The sequence below is a fragment of the Apteryx mantelli genome, chromosome 7 (assembly GCF_036417845.1).
Source record: "Apteryx mantelli isolate bAptMan1 chromosome 7, bAptMan1.hap1, whole genome shotgun sequence".
Lineage (NCBI taxonomy): Eukaryota > Metazoa > Chordata > Aves > Apterygiformes > Apterygidae > Apteryx > Apteryx mantelli.
Window position 1 is genome coordinate 25884464 of NC_089984.1, and position 18867 is coordinate 25903330.

Sequence of the window (18867 nt, forward strand, 5' to 3'; positions counted from 1 at the left end):
AGCTAGTTGTTAATGCTACAATTTTGTAATGTTTTCAGCACTGTGCTGCTGCATCCCCATATCCAAAGAGAAAACAAGTGTGTGAATTGCTGCTGAGAAAAGGAGCCAACATCAATGAAAAGACAAAAGAGTGAGTGGTTACAAATGAATACGCCTAACTGCTTGTTTAGGAGGTTTTACAGAATACATTTTTAATTACTCTTTTTTTTTCTTTCTTTCTTTTTTTTTTTAACAGCTTCTTGACTCCTCTACATGTAGCATCAGAAAAAGCTCATAATGATGTTGTTGAAGTAGTTGTGAAACATGAAGCTAAGGTATGAGTCACTATTTATACTTTTTGTTTAGGTTCACCTACTATGTATGTTTTCATAGCATGAGAATGGACAGCTGAGTAGACTAGGGAAACAAAGTTTGGTAAAATAATTGTTTTTTGGAAGTTTATATATTTTATATACATAAGAGGCTATTGATCCATCAGTACAGCACTATACTTTGAGTAAGTAGTTAGACCATACATGATGTTGTGCAGTAAAATTACAGTAAAGGCAAAATGTTAAATCATACAACACAGAGTTTAGGCCAAGTTTCCTTAAGGAGAAAACAGAGATAGGAGATATTCTCTGTAATGTTTGAATTGCCCAAAACTAGGAGTCAGAGCTCTCTTATAGAACTTTTTAATGCAGCCAGACTGCTGTGACGTTTAGGGAGAAGTGATGATCAAAACCAGTGAAACAGTAGGGAAGATAAGTAGGCTTTAGGTACAGGGTTTTAAATTGTTAAATATATCTTAATTAATTGATTGACGCTCGTATAAAGTCCTCAGTCTGAAAGACTGCAATAAGCTGATGCAGTTAAAACCATTCTGCTTGTTTAAACAAAGGATGTGTGCTATCATGAACAAAATTAAGACCTATTCTGTATGTGGTAAATAGGCTGCAATTGTTTGTTTAACCCGCACTGTGGATTACTCAATGTCTTCAGTGAGTGCAGTTTTAAAAAGCAAAAACAGTTTGTAAAGTTATCTTCCGAAACTTTATAATCTTTGGAAATATGCTGAATATGTTCCTTTAATCGAAGTAAGAAGAGTGCTTGTGAAATCCCACTGGTCACCAATGAAAATAGCCTTATTGTTAAGTTTTGATGGTGGTATTTCTTGTAATTGTATTCTCAGGATTCTGTGTTATTTTTAGGTTAATGCATTGGATAATCTTGGTCAGACCTCTCTTCATAGAGCTGCACACTGTGGTCATCTTCAGACGTGCAGATTGCTGTTGAGTTCTGGATGTGATCCTTCCATTGTGTCACTGCAGGGCTTTACAGCCTTACAAATGGGGACAGAAAGTGTGCAACAGCTACTACAAGGTACAACTGATTTATTTACCATCCATTTCTAATGCAATGTCATGTTTCAATTTACTTGCCATTTCAAGTGCTATCAAGGAATAAGAGCGAACACAAGCAAAAAAATTTCTCCAAAAGATTAAAAACTGGTTTGGTTTGTACAGTTCTTGAGAGAGATTTTTTCCATTATCATGTGCACATCTTGAGTGTCTGCCATAGGTGTGGTTACGGGTATCGGTTACTCTGTAGCATTCAGCTACACAGATTGTCAGAGATGCTCAGAGTGTTTAATTGTGTAGCCACTTGGAATCATTTTGGAAAAATACTGCGGTGGGCAGGGGTGAATCTCCTGAGCAGAAAATGAGGTTCAAAAGCAAAAATGGTTGCTGTGCATTTGTGAACAAAGGCAGCAGGGTACAGGGTTTTCCATGAATAAAGTTTGGACATTATACACGTACAGATAAGCTTCCTGGGACAGCCTAATTCTGAAACTGAATAAGAATATTTAATCAGTTCCACAATACTCCAAAATGGGTAGGAAGCATGTTGCTAAGGGCAACTTTAATATGGCTTTGGAGCCTTTCAAACACTGTTGAAACTAACAGCTACAGTTGTAGATCATAAGAAAAGACTTAGTAAGAAAGTCACCTTAGTAAGAAAACTTGTCTATAGCTGATTAACTTTCTTTTAAGGGAAAATACTTGAAATACTCAAATGATTTCCTGTCTTAACAAATTCCTTCAAGTACATACAGTTACCTGTCATACAATATCATTTATTTTGCAGAAGGTATCCAACTAGGCAATTCAGATGCAGATCGCCAGTTACTGGAGGCTGCAAAGGCTGGAGATGTGGATACTGTAAAAGTAAGCCTAAACCCATCCTAAAAATAAGAGGGAATTGTGTGCCAAACTATGATTTCTCAAACAAACAAGAAAGCCCAGACTGTTTTAGGGCTGTAATCCTTGTCCTAAGGCCCTTTTATTGCACAAGAACTACAAATAACAAAATCTGACACTGACTGCGTTGTAAAAGTTTCATTCAACTTTTAAATAAAAAGCTTAAAAGTAACAGGTGTGGATTTGGGGAGAGGGGGTACTAATTATTTTGTTCTTTCTGGGGAAACAATCTATGAAAAGTAAGGGCTTTATGTTAAAAAAAAATTTTTAACGAAAATAAATATTTTTTCAAATCAGATGTGTGTAACAACATTTTATGACTAAATTAACAATGTGCAGCATCATATGTAGTTATAAATGTAGTTATAAATGGCTGTTGGTTTTCACAGAAACTATGTACAGTTCAAAGTGTGAACTGCAGAGATATTGAAGGACGTCAGTCTACACCGCTTCATTTTGCAGCTGGCTATAACAGAGTATCAGTTGTTGAATATCTTCTTCAGCATGGAGCTGATGTGCATGCAAAAGATAAGGGGTAAATATTCAAAAATATGTTTTCTTGGCAAATGTAATTCTTATGGTATCTGTCAGCTCTTGAATATTGCTAGCTGATTTGCATCCCATCTTTCCTCAGACATCCACTTTCTTGTTTTCATGGAAAGTTCCATTAGTGTGGAGCTGTTCAGAAAACCCACAGAAATATTTTGCAGTATTTGAGAATAGTAACCAAGACCCTTTTTCCCCCAGTTTGTTTGGGGTGGGTTTTTTTGCTTTGTTTTCCCCCCAGTGCCACTACTGATGGCATTTGTACCACTTTGGCAGTAGATACTGTATTAGAATATTGCGGAACATTCAGAAAACAAGAGGTGTTTGTTATATTGTGATTGTTAAAAGTGCATTGTGTTTTAGATTTATATCACTTTGTCAAAGAGGCTTTAATTTAAGGAATTATTCTTTATTTTCTTTTCAGAGGACTTGTCCCTTTACATAATGCTTGCTCTTATGGTCACTACGAAGTTGCAGAACTGCTCGTTAAACACGGAGCAGTTGTAAATGTAGCTGATTTGTGGAAATTCACTCCCTTGCATGAAGCTGCGGCAAAAGGAAAATACGAGATTTGCAAACTCCTGTTACAGGTATTCTGTATGTTGGAGAGAGGTTACTTTTTGGAAATACTTCTTTCTTTTTCAGTCTGAAATGTGATTCGACTTCTAATAAGAATTGGTTTGTGTTTTGTGTTTCTAAATGACTGTAGCTCCATGTACGTTTTCAGTAGGGGAATACTATTTGTGTGTTGTCCTTTCTGACACGGTGTGTGGAAGGCTATTTTTTTTAATATAATACATCTTCTCTCTGAAGGAGTTGAATACATGTTGAAATACTTGCTCAGTAAGAAATGAGACACCTAAGATTTAGAGATGTTTATTCTGCTTATGTGTGTACCACCTGTTTTTAATGTGCACAGCACGGAGCTGACCCCACAAAGAAAAACAGAGATGGAAATACTCCTTTAGACCTTGTTAAAGATGGTGATACTGATATTCAAGACCTACTTAGGGGAGATGCAGCTCTACTAGATGCTGCTAAGAAAGGTTGTTTGGCCCGAGTGAAAAAGCTATGTTCACCTGACAACGTCAACTGTCGGGACACACAAGGACGACATTCAACACCCCTACACTTAGCAGGTTAGTGCTTTGATTAGATTTAAGAGTTATTTCAACTGAATTTACTAAGTTTAAGCAAGTTTAATAGTACAGCCTCAAGTTAAAGGATTCCAGAATTCCAAAATTTTGTTAGTACTATTTTCTTAAAGAGTTTGACCTCATTTTAGTGTTTTATGTGTATTTTCTGGGGGTTTTTTATATCTTCTGTTCCTCCACTTTTCAGAAGTGTTTAATACTAATGGCTTCAGTTTCCCATTCTCTCTAGCCCCGAGGTATCTTTTGTTCTGTTTACTGACAGAGGTTTTAAAACCAGATACTCTTATATAAGGTGAAGCTGTCTTCACTAATAGATAATACACTGTCTTCATTGGGACTGACACTCTAGCTTTCAAGTAATTAAGTGAATTATCATTTCTCTACTGTCTATTGAGAAAGTTTTGGCTGAATACATATGAAGAATTTTTGTTCTGCTCTGCAACTTGAAGCTGTTTGGTATTCACAGGAGTTCTTTGACCTGACTACTCGTTTGCCAGTTTTGTTACTTCTAATATTATTTCTTTTATTTTTTAAAAAACGTTATATTTACTCTTTCCTTTTGCAAACTTCCAGCTGGTTACAACAATTTGGAGGTTGCAGAGTACCTTTTACAGCATGGCGCAGATGTGAATGCACAGGATAAAGGAGGTTTGATTCCTCTGCATAATGCTGCATCTTATGGGGTAAATATCTCAAACTTTCCAAGGCTTTATTTTTATTTTAAAAAAAAGGCATTTTATTGGCAATATCATGGTCCGATAATCGCTCTAGAAAGCTTTTGCCATTCTCTTGTAATGTAAACTTATTCATGAAAAGCAAAAAAGTAACTGACTTAGTCAACTGACTGTATAGGTGAAAACTTTTGAATTGACAGAATGAGTTTTCTGAACATGAACATTTACAGAACAAGTAGTCTAAAAGGTGTTCCATAAAATGCGTTTTCTTGCCCATGCCAATCAGTTTTTATCATCAAGATCTCATTTACACTACTTCAGCTGCAGTTGAGATGCTGCTTGTTTGTATGGTCCTTCAGTCAGGATTTTTGTGCTTTGATCAAGTCTTTAATCAAAACAACTGGAGTACTTTCCAGACTGGAAGTTTGGATTCCAGCTTTTTTTCATCTGTTAATGAAATTCAGGGAGTTTGGATTAGGGATTCTGTGGTCTGTCCTTCTTTCACAAGAGGAGTAGTCTTAGCTTTTTACTGGTGTATTGCAGGTCAGGTAAAAAACCACCTTTCTTTTAATACTTTTTAATTACAATTCTAAGAAAATTCAGAATGAGGATTACAGAGAAGAATCAGTAATAATTCTGAGTTAGCTTAATATACTGTAGCACCTTGCAGTTTAACAGGTTGTTTTATTTTTCAGCATGTAGATGTAGCAGCTTTACTTATAAAGTATAATGCGTGTGTGAATGCTACGGACAAATGGGCTTTCACGCCTTTGCATGAAGCAGCCCAGAAAGGAAGGACGCAACTTTGTGCCTTGTTACTGGCACATGGGGCTGATCCTACTCTGAAAAACCAGGAAGGACAAACACCATTAGACCTGGTCACCGTAAGTGATGGGGCTCTTCCTGGGAAATTGGTACTTCTCTGCTTGTTGGGGCAGCTCCTCTAAAATTATCCTTTTAAAAAAAAAAAGTAATATGGCAACTTCTGCAAAGTTTAAAATGCTTTGGTTTCTCTGGTGTTTATACGTGGTAAGGAAAGTCAGTAGAGCCTGTTTAAACTTTTTTTCAAGATTTTCCTGCTTAAGGCTTCTTATTTTGAAATAGAGGGGGAAAAAAAAAGGTTTTAAGTGGATGCATTTAATTTGGTACCTGCAGTTTGACTAATACAAAAACTGTTGTGTCGATAAAGTGTAAGCATAACTTGTAGCAAAGTAAACTTAGGAAACTATCAGGCTCTTAGGCTTCCCCCCCCCATATTATAATACAATCAAAAGCTGCACTCGGAGTAACTCTGTATTTCATAAATTCTGATTGTCGATAGAACCTTTTGCTAGTTTCCCCTTGGAAATGAGAGTTTTGTTTGACTCTCTCGGAAGTTTTTGTAGAAATATTGAAGGAATTACTTTTTATCTTATTTCTGTTTTTATTTTAAAGTTTTACTTACGTTTCTTATGTCTTTATTTTCCGTATGTTGTTGGCACAAAAGACCATTTGTAAACTGACTGAATTTTTCCTATATGTATATATTTATATTGCAGTATACTTAGGAAGCAGTCTGGAATAACAATAATGCATTCTAGGAAAAACTGTTGTGTGAAAGCATTCCTGTATTTTTAATAAATTGTCTTCTGATATTTAGGCAGATGACGTCAGCGCATTATTGACAGCAGCAATGCCTCCTTCTGCCTTACCGTCTTGCTACAAACCTCAGGTTATAAGTGTATTGCAAACTACAGGCTCTACAGCTGATTCCCTGTCTTCTGTTCCATCCAGTCCATCCAGTCTGTCTGCTGCGAGCAGCCTTGACAACTTGTCTGGTAGTTTTTCTGAACTTCCTTCTGTTGTTGGTACAAACGGTGCAGAGGGAACCACTGTTTTAGAGAAGAAAGAAGGTGAGACTTTCTCAGTAATGAATAAGACTTTACAACATATGGTAGAAGGAATACCTAAGTTTGAGGCTATGCACAGATAGTATAGTTTATGACATATGCAATAGCTCTATTCCTTACACTGTCATTAATGAGGAACAGAAGTCTAAAAGTCTTGCAGTACAGGATTCTGGTCCTTTCCCCTTGTAGAAGATCTTAAAGTCCCTTTTTTTTTTTCTTTTTTCTTTTTAAACAGAGGCTCACAATGGTGAATTGTGGTTTAAAAAAGAAATCACGTGAACTTTGACTCCATACTAAGCAGTATTTTACTACAGACTTTATCTAGTTTCTAAGAGGTTGTTCTTAGATCAGATATCTTGAAAAGGTTGTTTCTATAACATCATTTTTTAATATAGTATGGGTATGAATGTTCCTTCTGAGTTTTTCTTCTTATCCAGTTTCAGGTATAGATTTTAGCATAAATCAGTTTGTGCGAAACCTTGGCCTTGAACATCTGATTGACATATTTGAGAGAGAACAGGTAAGTAGTTATATTTCCACATACTCAGCTAGGATGCAAGGGAATAAAATGCTGACTTTTTAGGATAGTGTAATGACGCAAATTTAAAATGAGTAAATGTTTCAAGCTGGATGTGGAATGAAAGAAAGGACTGAAACTGGATTTTTTTTTATTTGTGCAAAAAATGAGGCAATATTATCTATATCAGCTTGAGAGTATAGCTGTATTTCATTTCAGGGGTATAAATGATGGAATCAATAAGTAGTCAGTGCTGATTAGTAATTGCTGTGGTTTTATCTGTTGACTTTAATGTGTTCAGAAAATGATATTTCTCAGTCAGAAACATGATCTTTATAAGGAATACCAGTTACTTAACTATAGCTTGTAGAAAATTAATTTAAAGACAGAAGTCTGGAGAATACAGTAGAAGCAAAGCCAAGGATGAGAATAATATGCTAATTTTCAATATGCATATTCTTTTCACACTTTTTGCCACAGCTATTGCAGAATATATTCGCAGTGTCATTGGTAGCTGTTCTGTTTTTGCTATTGTCAAAAAATGATGTTGCTCTTACTCTAGATAACACTGGATGTATTGGTTGAAATGGGACACAAAGAATTAAAGGAAATTGGAATTAATGCTTATGGCCATCGGCATAAAATCATTAAAGGAGTTGAAAGACTGATTTCTGGACAGCAAGGTATATACTTGTTTCAAAATACTATGTAACACTGCTTTTATAGAATCCATTTTTGTAAATTCTTTAGGTCGTTCCAAATGATATCTCATTAAAAACAATTTGTAGTAAAACTTAGTTTATTCTAAAAAAGGGCACTTTTAATGATAAAATGTCTTTTGACCTGAAGCATGAGGGCTTTTAGAGGGCTTTTATTTGTGCTTTGAATTACTGTGAATCTTGTCTTCCAATTTTCTCTAATTTTTTTTCGTCATGATCACTGTTTTGTGTTTACTTGCTTAGCGGAAGTGTAGCTTTAGAGCAGTTTGATTTGTAAGGCTTTTTAAGTAGGGAGTGGTTGTCTTCATCAGAGCGTCTGTTCATGGATTAGGGCCTGTTCTACCCTGTTCCTTCGGGTTCTGCATGGGAATAGATACTGTGTTCGCTTTCTTGGAGAGCGAGCTGAAAATCTGGTATATCCTTTTCTTTAAAAGTACAGTTTGTGTTTCCAGTGAGCCAAAATTAACATAGCTGCTCTGTTTAACAGCTTCAGCTTGTATTGAATTTTATGCTAAAGCTCCTTTATTTGTGCAGCATTGTTGATTCCAGCACAGTCCTGGGAATAGCACGCTTCATTTAACTATGGCTGCATAGGAGACAAAAAAAAGTACGCTATTTTTTTTTCCTCCCTGTCTCACCGAAACATCAATTACTATTGTTTTGCTATGTTTCAAAGCAATGGAATAAATTAGTTAGAATTGGTAGAGTTTTTTCTCTAGAGATGCCATCTGTGAATTCTCATTCCAAAGTCTGAACTCCATAGTAATGAGAGACTCACTGTCCAAAGCACTAAATGATTTTTTGCTCCTTAAGACAAACCAAGCCATAAGATAATCCTTTGCCAGTGATGAAGAATTTCTGTGGATCTTTAACTTCCTTTTAACTTTCAGTTGCTTTTTGACTGATTCATTGAGTATTTTGGGTGGAAACTATTTTTAAGGAGCTGTTCCAGCCTCATGTCCTATTGCAGTTTTAAACTTCTGCAAATAGTAATCATAAGGTTTTTTGCCTTCCAAATATATTTTTGAAAATATATGTATTTGTCCTTACCCCCCTTATTCTTCCTTGACTCTTCCTGTCTTGCACTGAAAGGCCTGACATTTTCATTTGTAACATTAGCCACAAGCGTAAGTACTTAAACTGAATTTTTCAGTAACACTTGTTTTGTTTTTTTTTAAGCTTTTGTAATTCTCTATACTTTGCCCTTGTGCTCTTGCATTCTAGTATGTTGGCATTAGTATTTTGTCATCTCTCACTGAACAGCATAGCCTTTGTTTCAAAGTCCATAGGGCTTTTATGGAAGAGTTTGATTTTGAAGCTTTCATCAGTTTCTTGCATCTGAACACTGGATTCCAGTTGCACGCCACTAATGTGAGGCCCCAAACAGGAAACTCGAGTGACTGCTGTTAAATATTAGCTGAATGACTTAAACATCTTGGCTCCCAAATGTGGATGAATCCTCAACTTCTCCTTTTTCCCCATGTTATTCCTTTCTAGAGATATTATGACAGACCCAGCATCTAACTCTGGTTGCCTGCTGTTGGTCTGGGAAGGCTATGGCAAAATGATACCTGATACACCACATCTTCATAAATTCTTAAGTCTAGAGATTACATTTCCATTCCAACTGTGACAGAAGTCTGTATGAAAACTGACAATGCATTCTGTATAAAATTTCAGCATTATGCTGGCATGTTTGAAGCATTTAATAGAGGAGTCTCCTTTGAGCATTCGTTATCAGCCTTAAGCCTTTTAGGTTCATGGACTATCTTAGCTACATTGTCAGCTCTTTCTGCATTATGATTTGAGATAGAAATCCTTGCATCCAAGGTGATCCAAAGCATGAATATCTTAGTCTGGTAAATATGTTCCTTCTGCACTTCCAGTCAAGTCACAGAATGACAGAATATTTGGGGTTGGAAGGGCCCTCTAGAGATCATCTAGTCCAACCCCCTTGCTCAAAGCAGGGTGAGCTACAGCAGGTTAACTAGGACCTTAACCAGTCAGGTTTTGAATATTTTCAAGGACGGAGACTTCACAACCTTTCTGGGCAACCTGTTCCAGTGTTCAACCACCCTCACAGTAAAAAAGTGTTTTCTTATGTTCAGACAGAATTTCCTCTGTTTGAGTTTGTGTCACTGGGAGTCTGGCCCCATCATCTTTTCTTCATGATGCCATCACCGTTAGATCAGCAGTCAGGGACTCTTCTTACAGGGACAGGTTGCTCTCATTGTTTCAATGCCTAGAGTTCAAACAAACTCAAGTAGGTAACTGCTTACATATAGTTTCCATGTCTTGTACATTGGAGATACTGAGCTAAGCACATTCAAATGGGTTAGTGTGTCTGAAATGTTTATATGTTTTGAGAGAATGATGGATCAGTATCCACAGATAAATGAATAATTGTCATTGATTGGCATCCAGACCCAGCTGCTGTGCTTCTGATGGCATGAATATTATATGGATGATAATATAAGGGTAGAAGTTATAGATAAAGACATTGAAAAGGTTGTTTTGTTTGAAACTAATGAAATGTTTTGAGGGATGGCACTTGGACATCCACAGTGTGGGTGAGGGAAGGCAAATAAAAACCTTGGTAACTTTTGCACTCCTTAGCAACTAAACTCTTCATCTTGCAAACTGAGATTAGAGAAGACCAGTGCTTAAAAAAATAATAATAATAAAGTTGCTGCTTATTCCAAATCAGTCATCTTAAAGCAATATCTGAAACTGTTGTTGTATTTTGTTATATTCACAGGACTTAACCCATACCTGACTCTAAATACTTCTGGCAGTGGAACTATACTCATAGATCTTTCTTCTGAAGATAAGGAATTTCAGTCAGTAGAAGAGGAGGTATGCTTTTTTCTTTTTTTTTTTCTTTTTCTTTTTTCTTTTTTAGTTTCTCAGTGTTTTTGTCACTGTTACTAAGGAAGTAGACGAAAGAGTATTGCTAGGCAGTTTAACTGTGTGATTAGCTTTTCTAAGCATCATAAGAAAAAAATAACTTAAGGATACTTTGAATTTTGATTTTTTTTCTTGCCTGCACTTCTTGACTGCACCAGTATTACGATCCATACTCATGATATCCATAATTTTTTATTCTTATCTATGTTACTATTGCTAGTGGTAAAACCTCTAAGATACCAAAAAGTTCTTTGATATAACATAAAAATTCAATGCTACCAATTGCTTGTCTGTTAGACACAGGTTTAAGTCACTTCCTTCCAAAGTGTAATAATCACACAGGGCAAAGTACTGAAGAAACAGTACTCTAAATAGAATTGGGGGGGGGGGTTGTTTTTTGGGGGGCGGGGGGGGGAACTAGTCTATAAACTGTTTAAGGTGTAGTTTTAAAAAGTCATAAGACCTGTCTGTGTGCCTCCACAATCCAGCATTGCTTAACAGACAGCTCTTGCCTAAAAGTTTCTTCTGTGATCTTTTATTTTTTTAAGACAGAAACAGTTCTTCTGATTGTTAGAATGTTTGAAGGATATTATTCTGGGGCAAAATAACACTCCTTAAAATTCTCAATCTTCAGATGCAGAGTACTGTCCGAGAGCACAGAGACGGAGGACATGCTGGCGGAGTCTTCAGTAGATACAACATTTTAAAGGTAGCAGTCGCATTTTTATGGTTGATGGTTACAGCTTTAGTGTTCTGTCTGGAAGTATCTTTAACTCAGCAGTAAAATGTTCTGTGTTCATTAGTTGAGCTCCATAAGAGATGTGTCATTCTGAAACACGCACAGGAAAAGGATCATGCTCCAGGGAAAAATCAAAAAATAAGATCATATGGAAAAACTGCTTATAGGCCAGTAGAGATTAAGGACTTTTTTTAGAGATGGACATAGAAGGACTTCACAGAAAAGTGCAGAATTTTTGAAGAAAAAGACAGAAGGCTTAATAGGAACCAAAGGATTCTTTTCTGTTGATAGAATGGCAGGGAAAAAACATGAAGCAAGAAGTGAAAGAAAAACTTCTGGAAACATGGAAGTAAATGGATCTGGTATGGCTTGATACTGGATATGGTTTGATTTAAAGACAAAGAATCTTAAAATATCAGGAAGCAGACAACCTTGCTTTTAAATAATCTGCTGGAGTTTTGGTTTGCATTCATATTTTTATTTTCCTAAAGAAATGGTCATTTTCATTAAAACACTGAAATTTTTGATTTGAAAGTAAGTACAAGTTTTATGCTAAACTGATGTTACATTTTTCCCAATGGAATAGATATGCTATATCTACACACACGTTACAGTGAGAATGTTCAGCACACCTCTGCTTAGAGGAATTTTTTTTCTTTTTGAAACCTTCTAGAAGTCTTCGTGGAAGATGCTTTTAATTTACTAGATGATCTTTTTGCTAATGGTTTATATCAAGCAATGTTTAGAGGGACACTAAAGTATAATTGTGATGAAGCCTTGTAAATTTAAATTAAGAGGGATTACTCGACAGATCTTTAAAATGAATTAGCTCTCATGAAGCTTATAGTTAGGTTTACTCAAAGTGTTTCACTGTTGTGTTAGAACAATCAACTTCTGTAGGATAAGCAACAGAACTTCAGTGTTGTTTAACTGAGCTCTAAGTAAAGAAAGATTCTTGTTTAAGTGGTATTTTAGAGTAGTGTATTGTGGTATAGGTACTATATATTAAATATCAGTTAAAGCAAACAGAAGTTTTCAGCTTCAGGGTAGAACTTACATCTTGACTATTTCAGATTCAGAAAGTGTGCAACAAAAAGCTTTGGGAAAGATACACTCACAGGAGGAAAGAGGTCTCTGAAGAGAATCATAACCATGCTAATGAAAGGATGCTGTTTCATGGTGAGATACTGAAATACTCCTTATTTACCAGTTTCACACTACCAACACTCTTTAGTGGAGGATTTCTACTGGTTCATAGAAAATTTTCTCACTGGAAATTGGCACTAGCTTTTTTGCAAGTTCTATACAAACAAGTGTTGTCAACAGTGACATATAATGTATTGAATCTTTCTTCTGAAAATTGCATCTCCTTGTCTCCCCACAGAGGGGACTTTTCAAAAGTTTAAGTAAAATCATTTTAGCAATTATGAATGGAGATGAAGGGGCTTACATTCTTCTTGGTTAAGTTGCTAATTCTGTTTTATCAGCTGTATGGCCAAATGATCGAGTCAGACTTTATTCTGCAGTGGTTTTTTTTCATTTTTTAATTTAGCAAGTTAGCTCTTGTTCAGATCATAATTCCAGAGAAGATAGGTTATAATTGTCAAATCAAACCCGGTTGAAAGCTCTCTTGCGTTACAATGAAAGCTACGTAGTTCCTAATGTAATACATTACTGTTGGTAATAACAATAACATAATAATCACTGCTTGCCCAAAGTCGTACAGATTAAAATCCTGTCATTTGACTGTGGCCTGTACCACCATTAGAGGAACATGGAATGACTTCCTTGATGGAATTACTCTCCTTTAAATAAAGATCTTATAAATTAGATAGTAACAAAATTATCCCTGGAACAGGGGAATTTATGCCGTATGAATGTTCTATGAGTTATGTAATTTTTTTATTTACATTAACACTTGTCTTTAGTCATTATGCGACATGCAGAACATAATGGAAAAAAGCTGTGACTGTTTCCAGTTCTTTTCATGTGGAATGTTGTTCTACTTCATATAAGGTTTTCTTATACTGGAGGATAAAACTTTGGATTATTTTCACTAAAACTCCCTATGTAACTGAAATGCTATATTCTCTTAGAAAGCTCCTCTTTGAAGCTTTTATAAAAATAGTTACTAAAAAGTTACACCTTTTGTGAAAAGGAATGGATATCAGGTGTCTCTAGAGCTACAGAGTCCAGTTTGAATAGATTATTCTTTAAGGCTAGATTTTATGCCCAGTGAAAGTAGATACATACTGAAGGACACTGGAGGGAGAAACAGAAGAATAATCTATTCTCCTTAAGAGAGTTACTTCAGAGTTTTGACTGGAGTGCACCTATTGTTTTTTAAATGTAGTTCAGTGTTAGGAAGAGATGGGATTTGTGTGGCAAATTCACAAAATCTTGGTTAGAATGAAGCTGTGCAGAAAGGAGTGCTGAATAATAGAGCCTTTCCTTGCCTCAGGCCTTATACTTTGTAAACATAAGAACGTACACGTATCACCTGCCATTCTATGTATAACACCTCTAGCAAACTGGTCATGTACACCTGAGTTGCTCAGAATTTCTGGAGATTGATTTCGTTGTATGTGTGAAAACCCGTACTAACAGTGTTGAGGAGTGGATGGTAGAATTAAGACACACCCAAGTACCTTTTGAAGTACTTTATTTAAAATATTTTTCTTTCTTTCTTTTAGGCTCCCCATTTGTGAATGCAATTATTCACAAAGGCTTTGATGAAAGACATGCCTATATAGGTGGCATGTTTGGAGCTGGGATTTATTTTGCTGAAAATTCTTCCAAAAGCAATCAGTATGTATATGGAATTGGAGGTGGCACTGGATGTCCAATTCACAAGGATAGATCTTGTTATGTTTGCCACAGGTAAGTCATGATCTTTTACACAGAGGAATCCAGACTTGCGTTTGCACATTGTATAATTGACCATCAAGTCAGCAGATTCTCTGAAGAAAGGTTTGCTCGGTAGTGAAACCTTCCCAGCATTTACTACATGCTGAGCCTTTCAGAAAACTTTGACACTGAAGTCTCACAGAACCTTTAACCATCTTCAGTGCACTTACCTGAGTCTTTGCCCTTAACTTACTGTAAAAATCAGGTTAGGTAGGCTACGAGTGAAGAGGATCTGTTAGACACTTGTGTGAAAGATAGAGCAATGCAAGGATTTAGTCTACTTCATTGCCTGTTACAGAGGAAGGAGAAATTCAGCAGTATTTGGAATCTGTATGCTTTGAGGGTGTGCTCCGTAAGAGCCTCCGCCTCACTGCTGCTTCAGACAATAAAACATAGACATGGATTTGTGGAATCTCTACCACTAATTCTGAGTTCTTAAATCTGCTTTTCTGCAGAACACCCGTTCTGTCCCATTGACATCTTCAGTTTAGAATAAAGTTATTCTTTCTTCATGGAGTTCTCACAGTAGTGGCCATCATTTCAAGCAAGAAAATACTGTGTTTGTGTACTGTTTTTCCACTAGTTTCACAGGGATAAGGCAGCTGTTGCAGTTTCCTTCCTTGAGTCTGTGCCCCTTTTTTCTTCAAATTGCATACACTTTTCCAGCATCCTTAAGTAAACAAAACAATCTTCTAGATTTAAAGAGGCTGTCAGTGTCTCTTCATAGTTTTCCTATTCATATTTTCTAAAATTTTGGTAAGTTCTTCCAATTTGTCGTGTAAGAAGAATCTGAAAAGCAAAAGTATTTTGGCTGAGCATAACAGAATGGTTCATAACATTGATCTACAAAAATGCTGAGACTATATTGCCATTGTGTTGGAGCATATGTAAAGAAATAGCTACCTTTGTTCTGATTTTTTTTTTTTTTTAAAGAAAACATTGTAATGTAACATACTGACAAGTGCTAGTATTGATGTATTTTGATTTCATCTAGAATTTGTGGTTTGCACTTGGCCTTGATGATGATATGGCTGTTTTAGGTGCGAATCTGGCATTAGAACACAAGTGTATTATGTTAGTATGAGTGATTTTGGGGAAGTGGGTTCCCTCAGAAAACTTAAAAAAAAAAAAAAAAAAAGCGACAGTCTGAGTTCATTGTTAAGCATTCTGTTGCCAGTAATTGTGATTAATATTATTCAGTATTAGTACCAGCTCTTTCCCCAGCCTAAAGACCTTTTCCTAAGGGAGCATAAGTTTTACCATTCCAAACAGAACTTCACAGTTTTGCTTACAACAAGGACTGACTAAAGTGGCTCAAGTAAAAGTTTCAAATTACTAAGATAATCTTTCTGTTGCTTCACAAGTATTTTTTTTTATTCATAATCCTTTTTTCCCCTTCTAACATAGGCAATTGCTGTTTTGTCGTGTAACCCTGGGCAAGTCTTTCCTGCAGTTCAGTGCTATGAAAATGGCTCATTCTCCCCCAGGACATCACTCAGTTACTGGGCGACCCAGTGTAAATGGACTGGCATTGGCAGAATATGTCATTTATAGAGGAGAGCAGGTAATTCGCTTTTTTTTTTGGGAGGGGGGGGCAGATATTATTTTAAAAAGCGCATAGTAGAATTTTTTTTTTTTCCTTACTTTAGAGCTGCTAGGACTTGCTTTTGTCTTATAAGAAACTCCAACTTTGCATGAAGGTGAAAGATTCCATGTTTCCTGAATGCTTCAGACATTCTGCCATTGACGTTTAGCCTTTCTTTTCCTTGACATAAATACTGCACTCTTTTTTTTTCCTCTCTGCACACAGATCTTGCATATATCCAAAAAATGTAATCATAATAAAGAATGTGTTTGTCATTTTTCAGGCTTATCCAGAATACTTGATTACTTATCAGATTATGAAACCTGAAGCCACCACTGAAGCTTAAAACAAATACTTTTGAGAAACCGTCAGACTTTGGATGTGAAGATATAAATGGCTGACATCCTGTTAATTCACACTGAGTTAAAAAAAAAAAAAATTCATCCGCAGGTGGTGTGGTAGCAAATGTGAACAAAATCTAACATTTTTGACTTGATAAAGCTTTAATAATGTACAGTATGTTTTTCTAAAGTTTCAGAAATGTCCTCTTTTTCAGCACTTTAACAGATACCATTCCAGGCATAAACTGGGGTTTGGCTTACTAAATTATAAACAAAAATTAACTTGAACAATGGTTTTATACAATACTACATGAAATTTAGCAGAAATTGTAATGCTCTATACAGGAACTCATTTTACTAATACCGTGTTCTTTAAAACACTGCATTTACACTGAAAACAATTTCATTTGTAAAACTGTAAATAAGAGCTTTTGTACTAGCCTGGTATTTATTTACATTGCTTTGTAATATAAGTGTTTCAGAACTGCAACCTTGTACAAAGTGTTTTTTCCAAATGTTGGTTTGTTCATCTGTGTTTTCTCATGCACAATAGATTAGAAAAGCCAATTTTTTTCAGGGTTTATCATTAATTTGGGAGGAAGACAAATTTTCTCTGAAGAGGTGTAGAAGTATCAGCATTAGAATGATTACTCATATTTTTGTTCTGTATTTTTATTTATGAAATACACATTCCTGAGAATGATGGGCTTTGAAAGTAGAATGTTCCAGATGAATACTAAAGTGTTTTTTCCACCTACTTACTAGAGTTTCATATTTTATTTCTTTAAAATGTCTTTTAAAGTTTTTATTTAACTATAGCTATAGTTAACCTGTATCCTCACTTCAAGGCTATTAGACCTTGCAAGTTATAGTTTTAGTAAATTATTTTATTTGAATGTAGTTGGAAAGTTAACCTCAACGAGGTCTTTCTAGATAAGTTCCACTTGCTTACATTTAAGCCAGGAAGTCAAATAGTTTATTCCTAATATCAGGGTAAACAACTTCATCTTTTTTTTGTTTGATTATTTTTGTAAATTAATCTACTTGTTGGTGCCCTCAGGATATGAATATTATCAGGTGGAAATTTCAAAACTATTCTGTCATCTTCTGTTTTTCTTCCATGTTTATGTTCAAGCTCTAGTTGAAGCACTTGTGTAGAAGTATGTTTTTCTGCAATGCTTTTGGCTGAGTGAAACTGGGGAGTAAGGTTTTGATCCTTGCGCTCAGCCAGCTGGACGAGGAGTGCATAAGCAGGATGAGCAGCTCTCCCACTGCAACGGCTGGATACGGTAACCCTATCAAGATCACTTGGGTGGAGGAAGAGTACAAAAGGTATAATCCCCTGTCAGGGTTACTGATTGCACTGATCAGTTCAGTAAGCCCTATCTTACCTCTCTTGTGTATTCTGCTTCTGTCCCATCTGCTGTTTTTACCTACATATTTCAAAAATATGTAAATAAAATACAAACAAATTATAGTTCATTTGGGTTTAATCTTAAAACTGTTAGGAGCATATTTTAGTTGTTTGATATTTCTACAGATAGGTTACTGTTGCAGAAGACAATTTGTTTGCAGGGCATGTTATCATACCATGGTTTAAATGTAGTAACTGGTCAAGATAATGAAATTGTCTTGCTGATGTGATGGTCGTGTGATTATGCTCTATGTAAAAAATGTATTGAACCTTACCCAGTTATGTGGGGAATCTGAATAATAAGATTGCATAACTTAACTCTTGCAGGTAATAATATTGGCTCTGAATAAAAGAGGCTTTGTTTTTTTGGTTTTTTGGTTTTTTTAGGTACTTTCTCCCAGCATGTTGCCTGTTCCTTAGGTATAGTAATGCTGGAATTGGTGTTCATGCAAAATCTGTTAAGTATGTTCAAAACATTTTAGTTATTGCTAAAATGCTTCATTCTCTATGAACGATCACTTAATGTCTTGTAAAATATTGTGGTATGATAGCATTTAAGTGGTACCACAATGTTGGTTTTGTCTGTTTGGGGATTTTTTGAGTTGCTTTTGCATGACATACCTTGCACTCTGAAGGGTGGAAGCTGTAATGGTTTGATGATATTGACTATTGAGGTGAACCTTTAATCTTTTGTGCAATTAGTTCTGCTTTACTCATCTTCAAGTGTCTTACATGTACTGTATAACATTCCATATCCATTTAACACTAAATAAATTTAATTCACTGGTTTTCTAGTAGCATGGGAGTAATTACAGGTGTAGTATGTCAGACTGTTGTGTTGAATGTAAGCATGCGCAGTAATAAAACAAACCACATAATTAGAGGGGAAATTAATTGTGTTAGACAAGCTTTTAACATGGATGACAAATTGTGAATGCTGTGGAAATTTGTAGTTTGGTATTGAACTAAGATACAGCTGATTAACAATTTTAGCTATCAGTGAAAATGTTTGAATAATAACTTGAAGCTTATTTCTAGATTTTTGCATTTCAAACTTCATTATCTAGCCCAAAGCTGAAAAAGAAAACTGCCTTAAGTTGGTTTTGTAAATGAGCGATAACCTGAAAATTCTGACCTTTTGGATTACTGCATAGGTTAAGTGTGGTGCCTAAATGAGCAACAATAAAAATCCTGCTTAGATCGCTTGCACTGTGGCCATCAGCAAATAGAGTTTT

The 18867-nt window shown here is 35.6% G+C and overlaps 1 protein-coding gene across 1 annotated transcript in view; it reads left to right on the top strand.

Moving 5' to 3' along the window:
• Window positions 1-18422, top strand: part of TNKS2 (tankyrase 2) — a 33604-nt gene extending 15182 nt beyond the window's left edge. Inside the window, exons 10-27 of the mRNA XM_067300055.1 lie at window positions 39-130; window positions 236-314; window positions 1191-1362; window positions 2128-2207; window positions 2630-2775; window positions 3211-3376; window positions 3706-3925; window positions 4514-4623; window positions 5310-5498; window positions 6254-6506; window positions 6941-7023; window positions 7583-7703; window positions 10498-10595; window positions 11281-11355; window positions 12459-12564; window positions 14079-14265; window positions 15700-15856; window positions 16161-18422. Coding sequence (XP_067156156.1) covers window positions 39-130; window positions 236-314; window positions 1191-1362; window positions 2128-2207; window positions 2630-2775; window positions 3211-3376; window positions 3706-3925; window positions 4514-4623; window positions 5310-5498; window positions 6254-6506; window positions 6941-7023; window positions 7583-7703; window positions 10498-10595; window positions 11281-11355; window positions 12459-12564; window positions 14079-14265; window positions 15700-15856; window positions 16161-16223 — 2397 coding nt within the window. The 3' untranslated portion in view covers window positions 16224-18422. The remainder of the gene's footprint in view (window positions 1-38; window positions 131-235; window positions 315-1190; window positions 1363-2127; window positions 2208-2629; window positions 2776-3210; window positions 3377-3705; window positions 3926-4513; window positions 4624-5309; window positions 5499-6253; window positions 6507-6940; window positions 7024-7582; window positions 7704-10497; window positions 10596-11280; window positions 11356-12458; window positions 12565-14078; window positions 14266-15699; window positions 15857-16160) is intronic.
• Window positions 18423-18867: the final 445 nt, after the last annotated feature.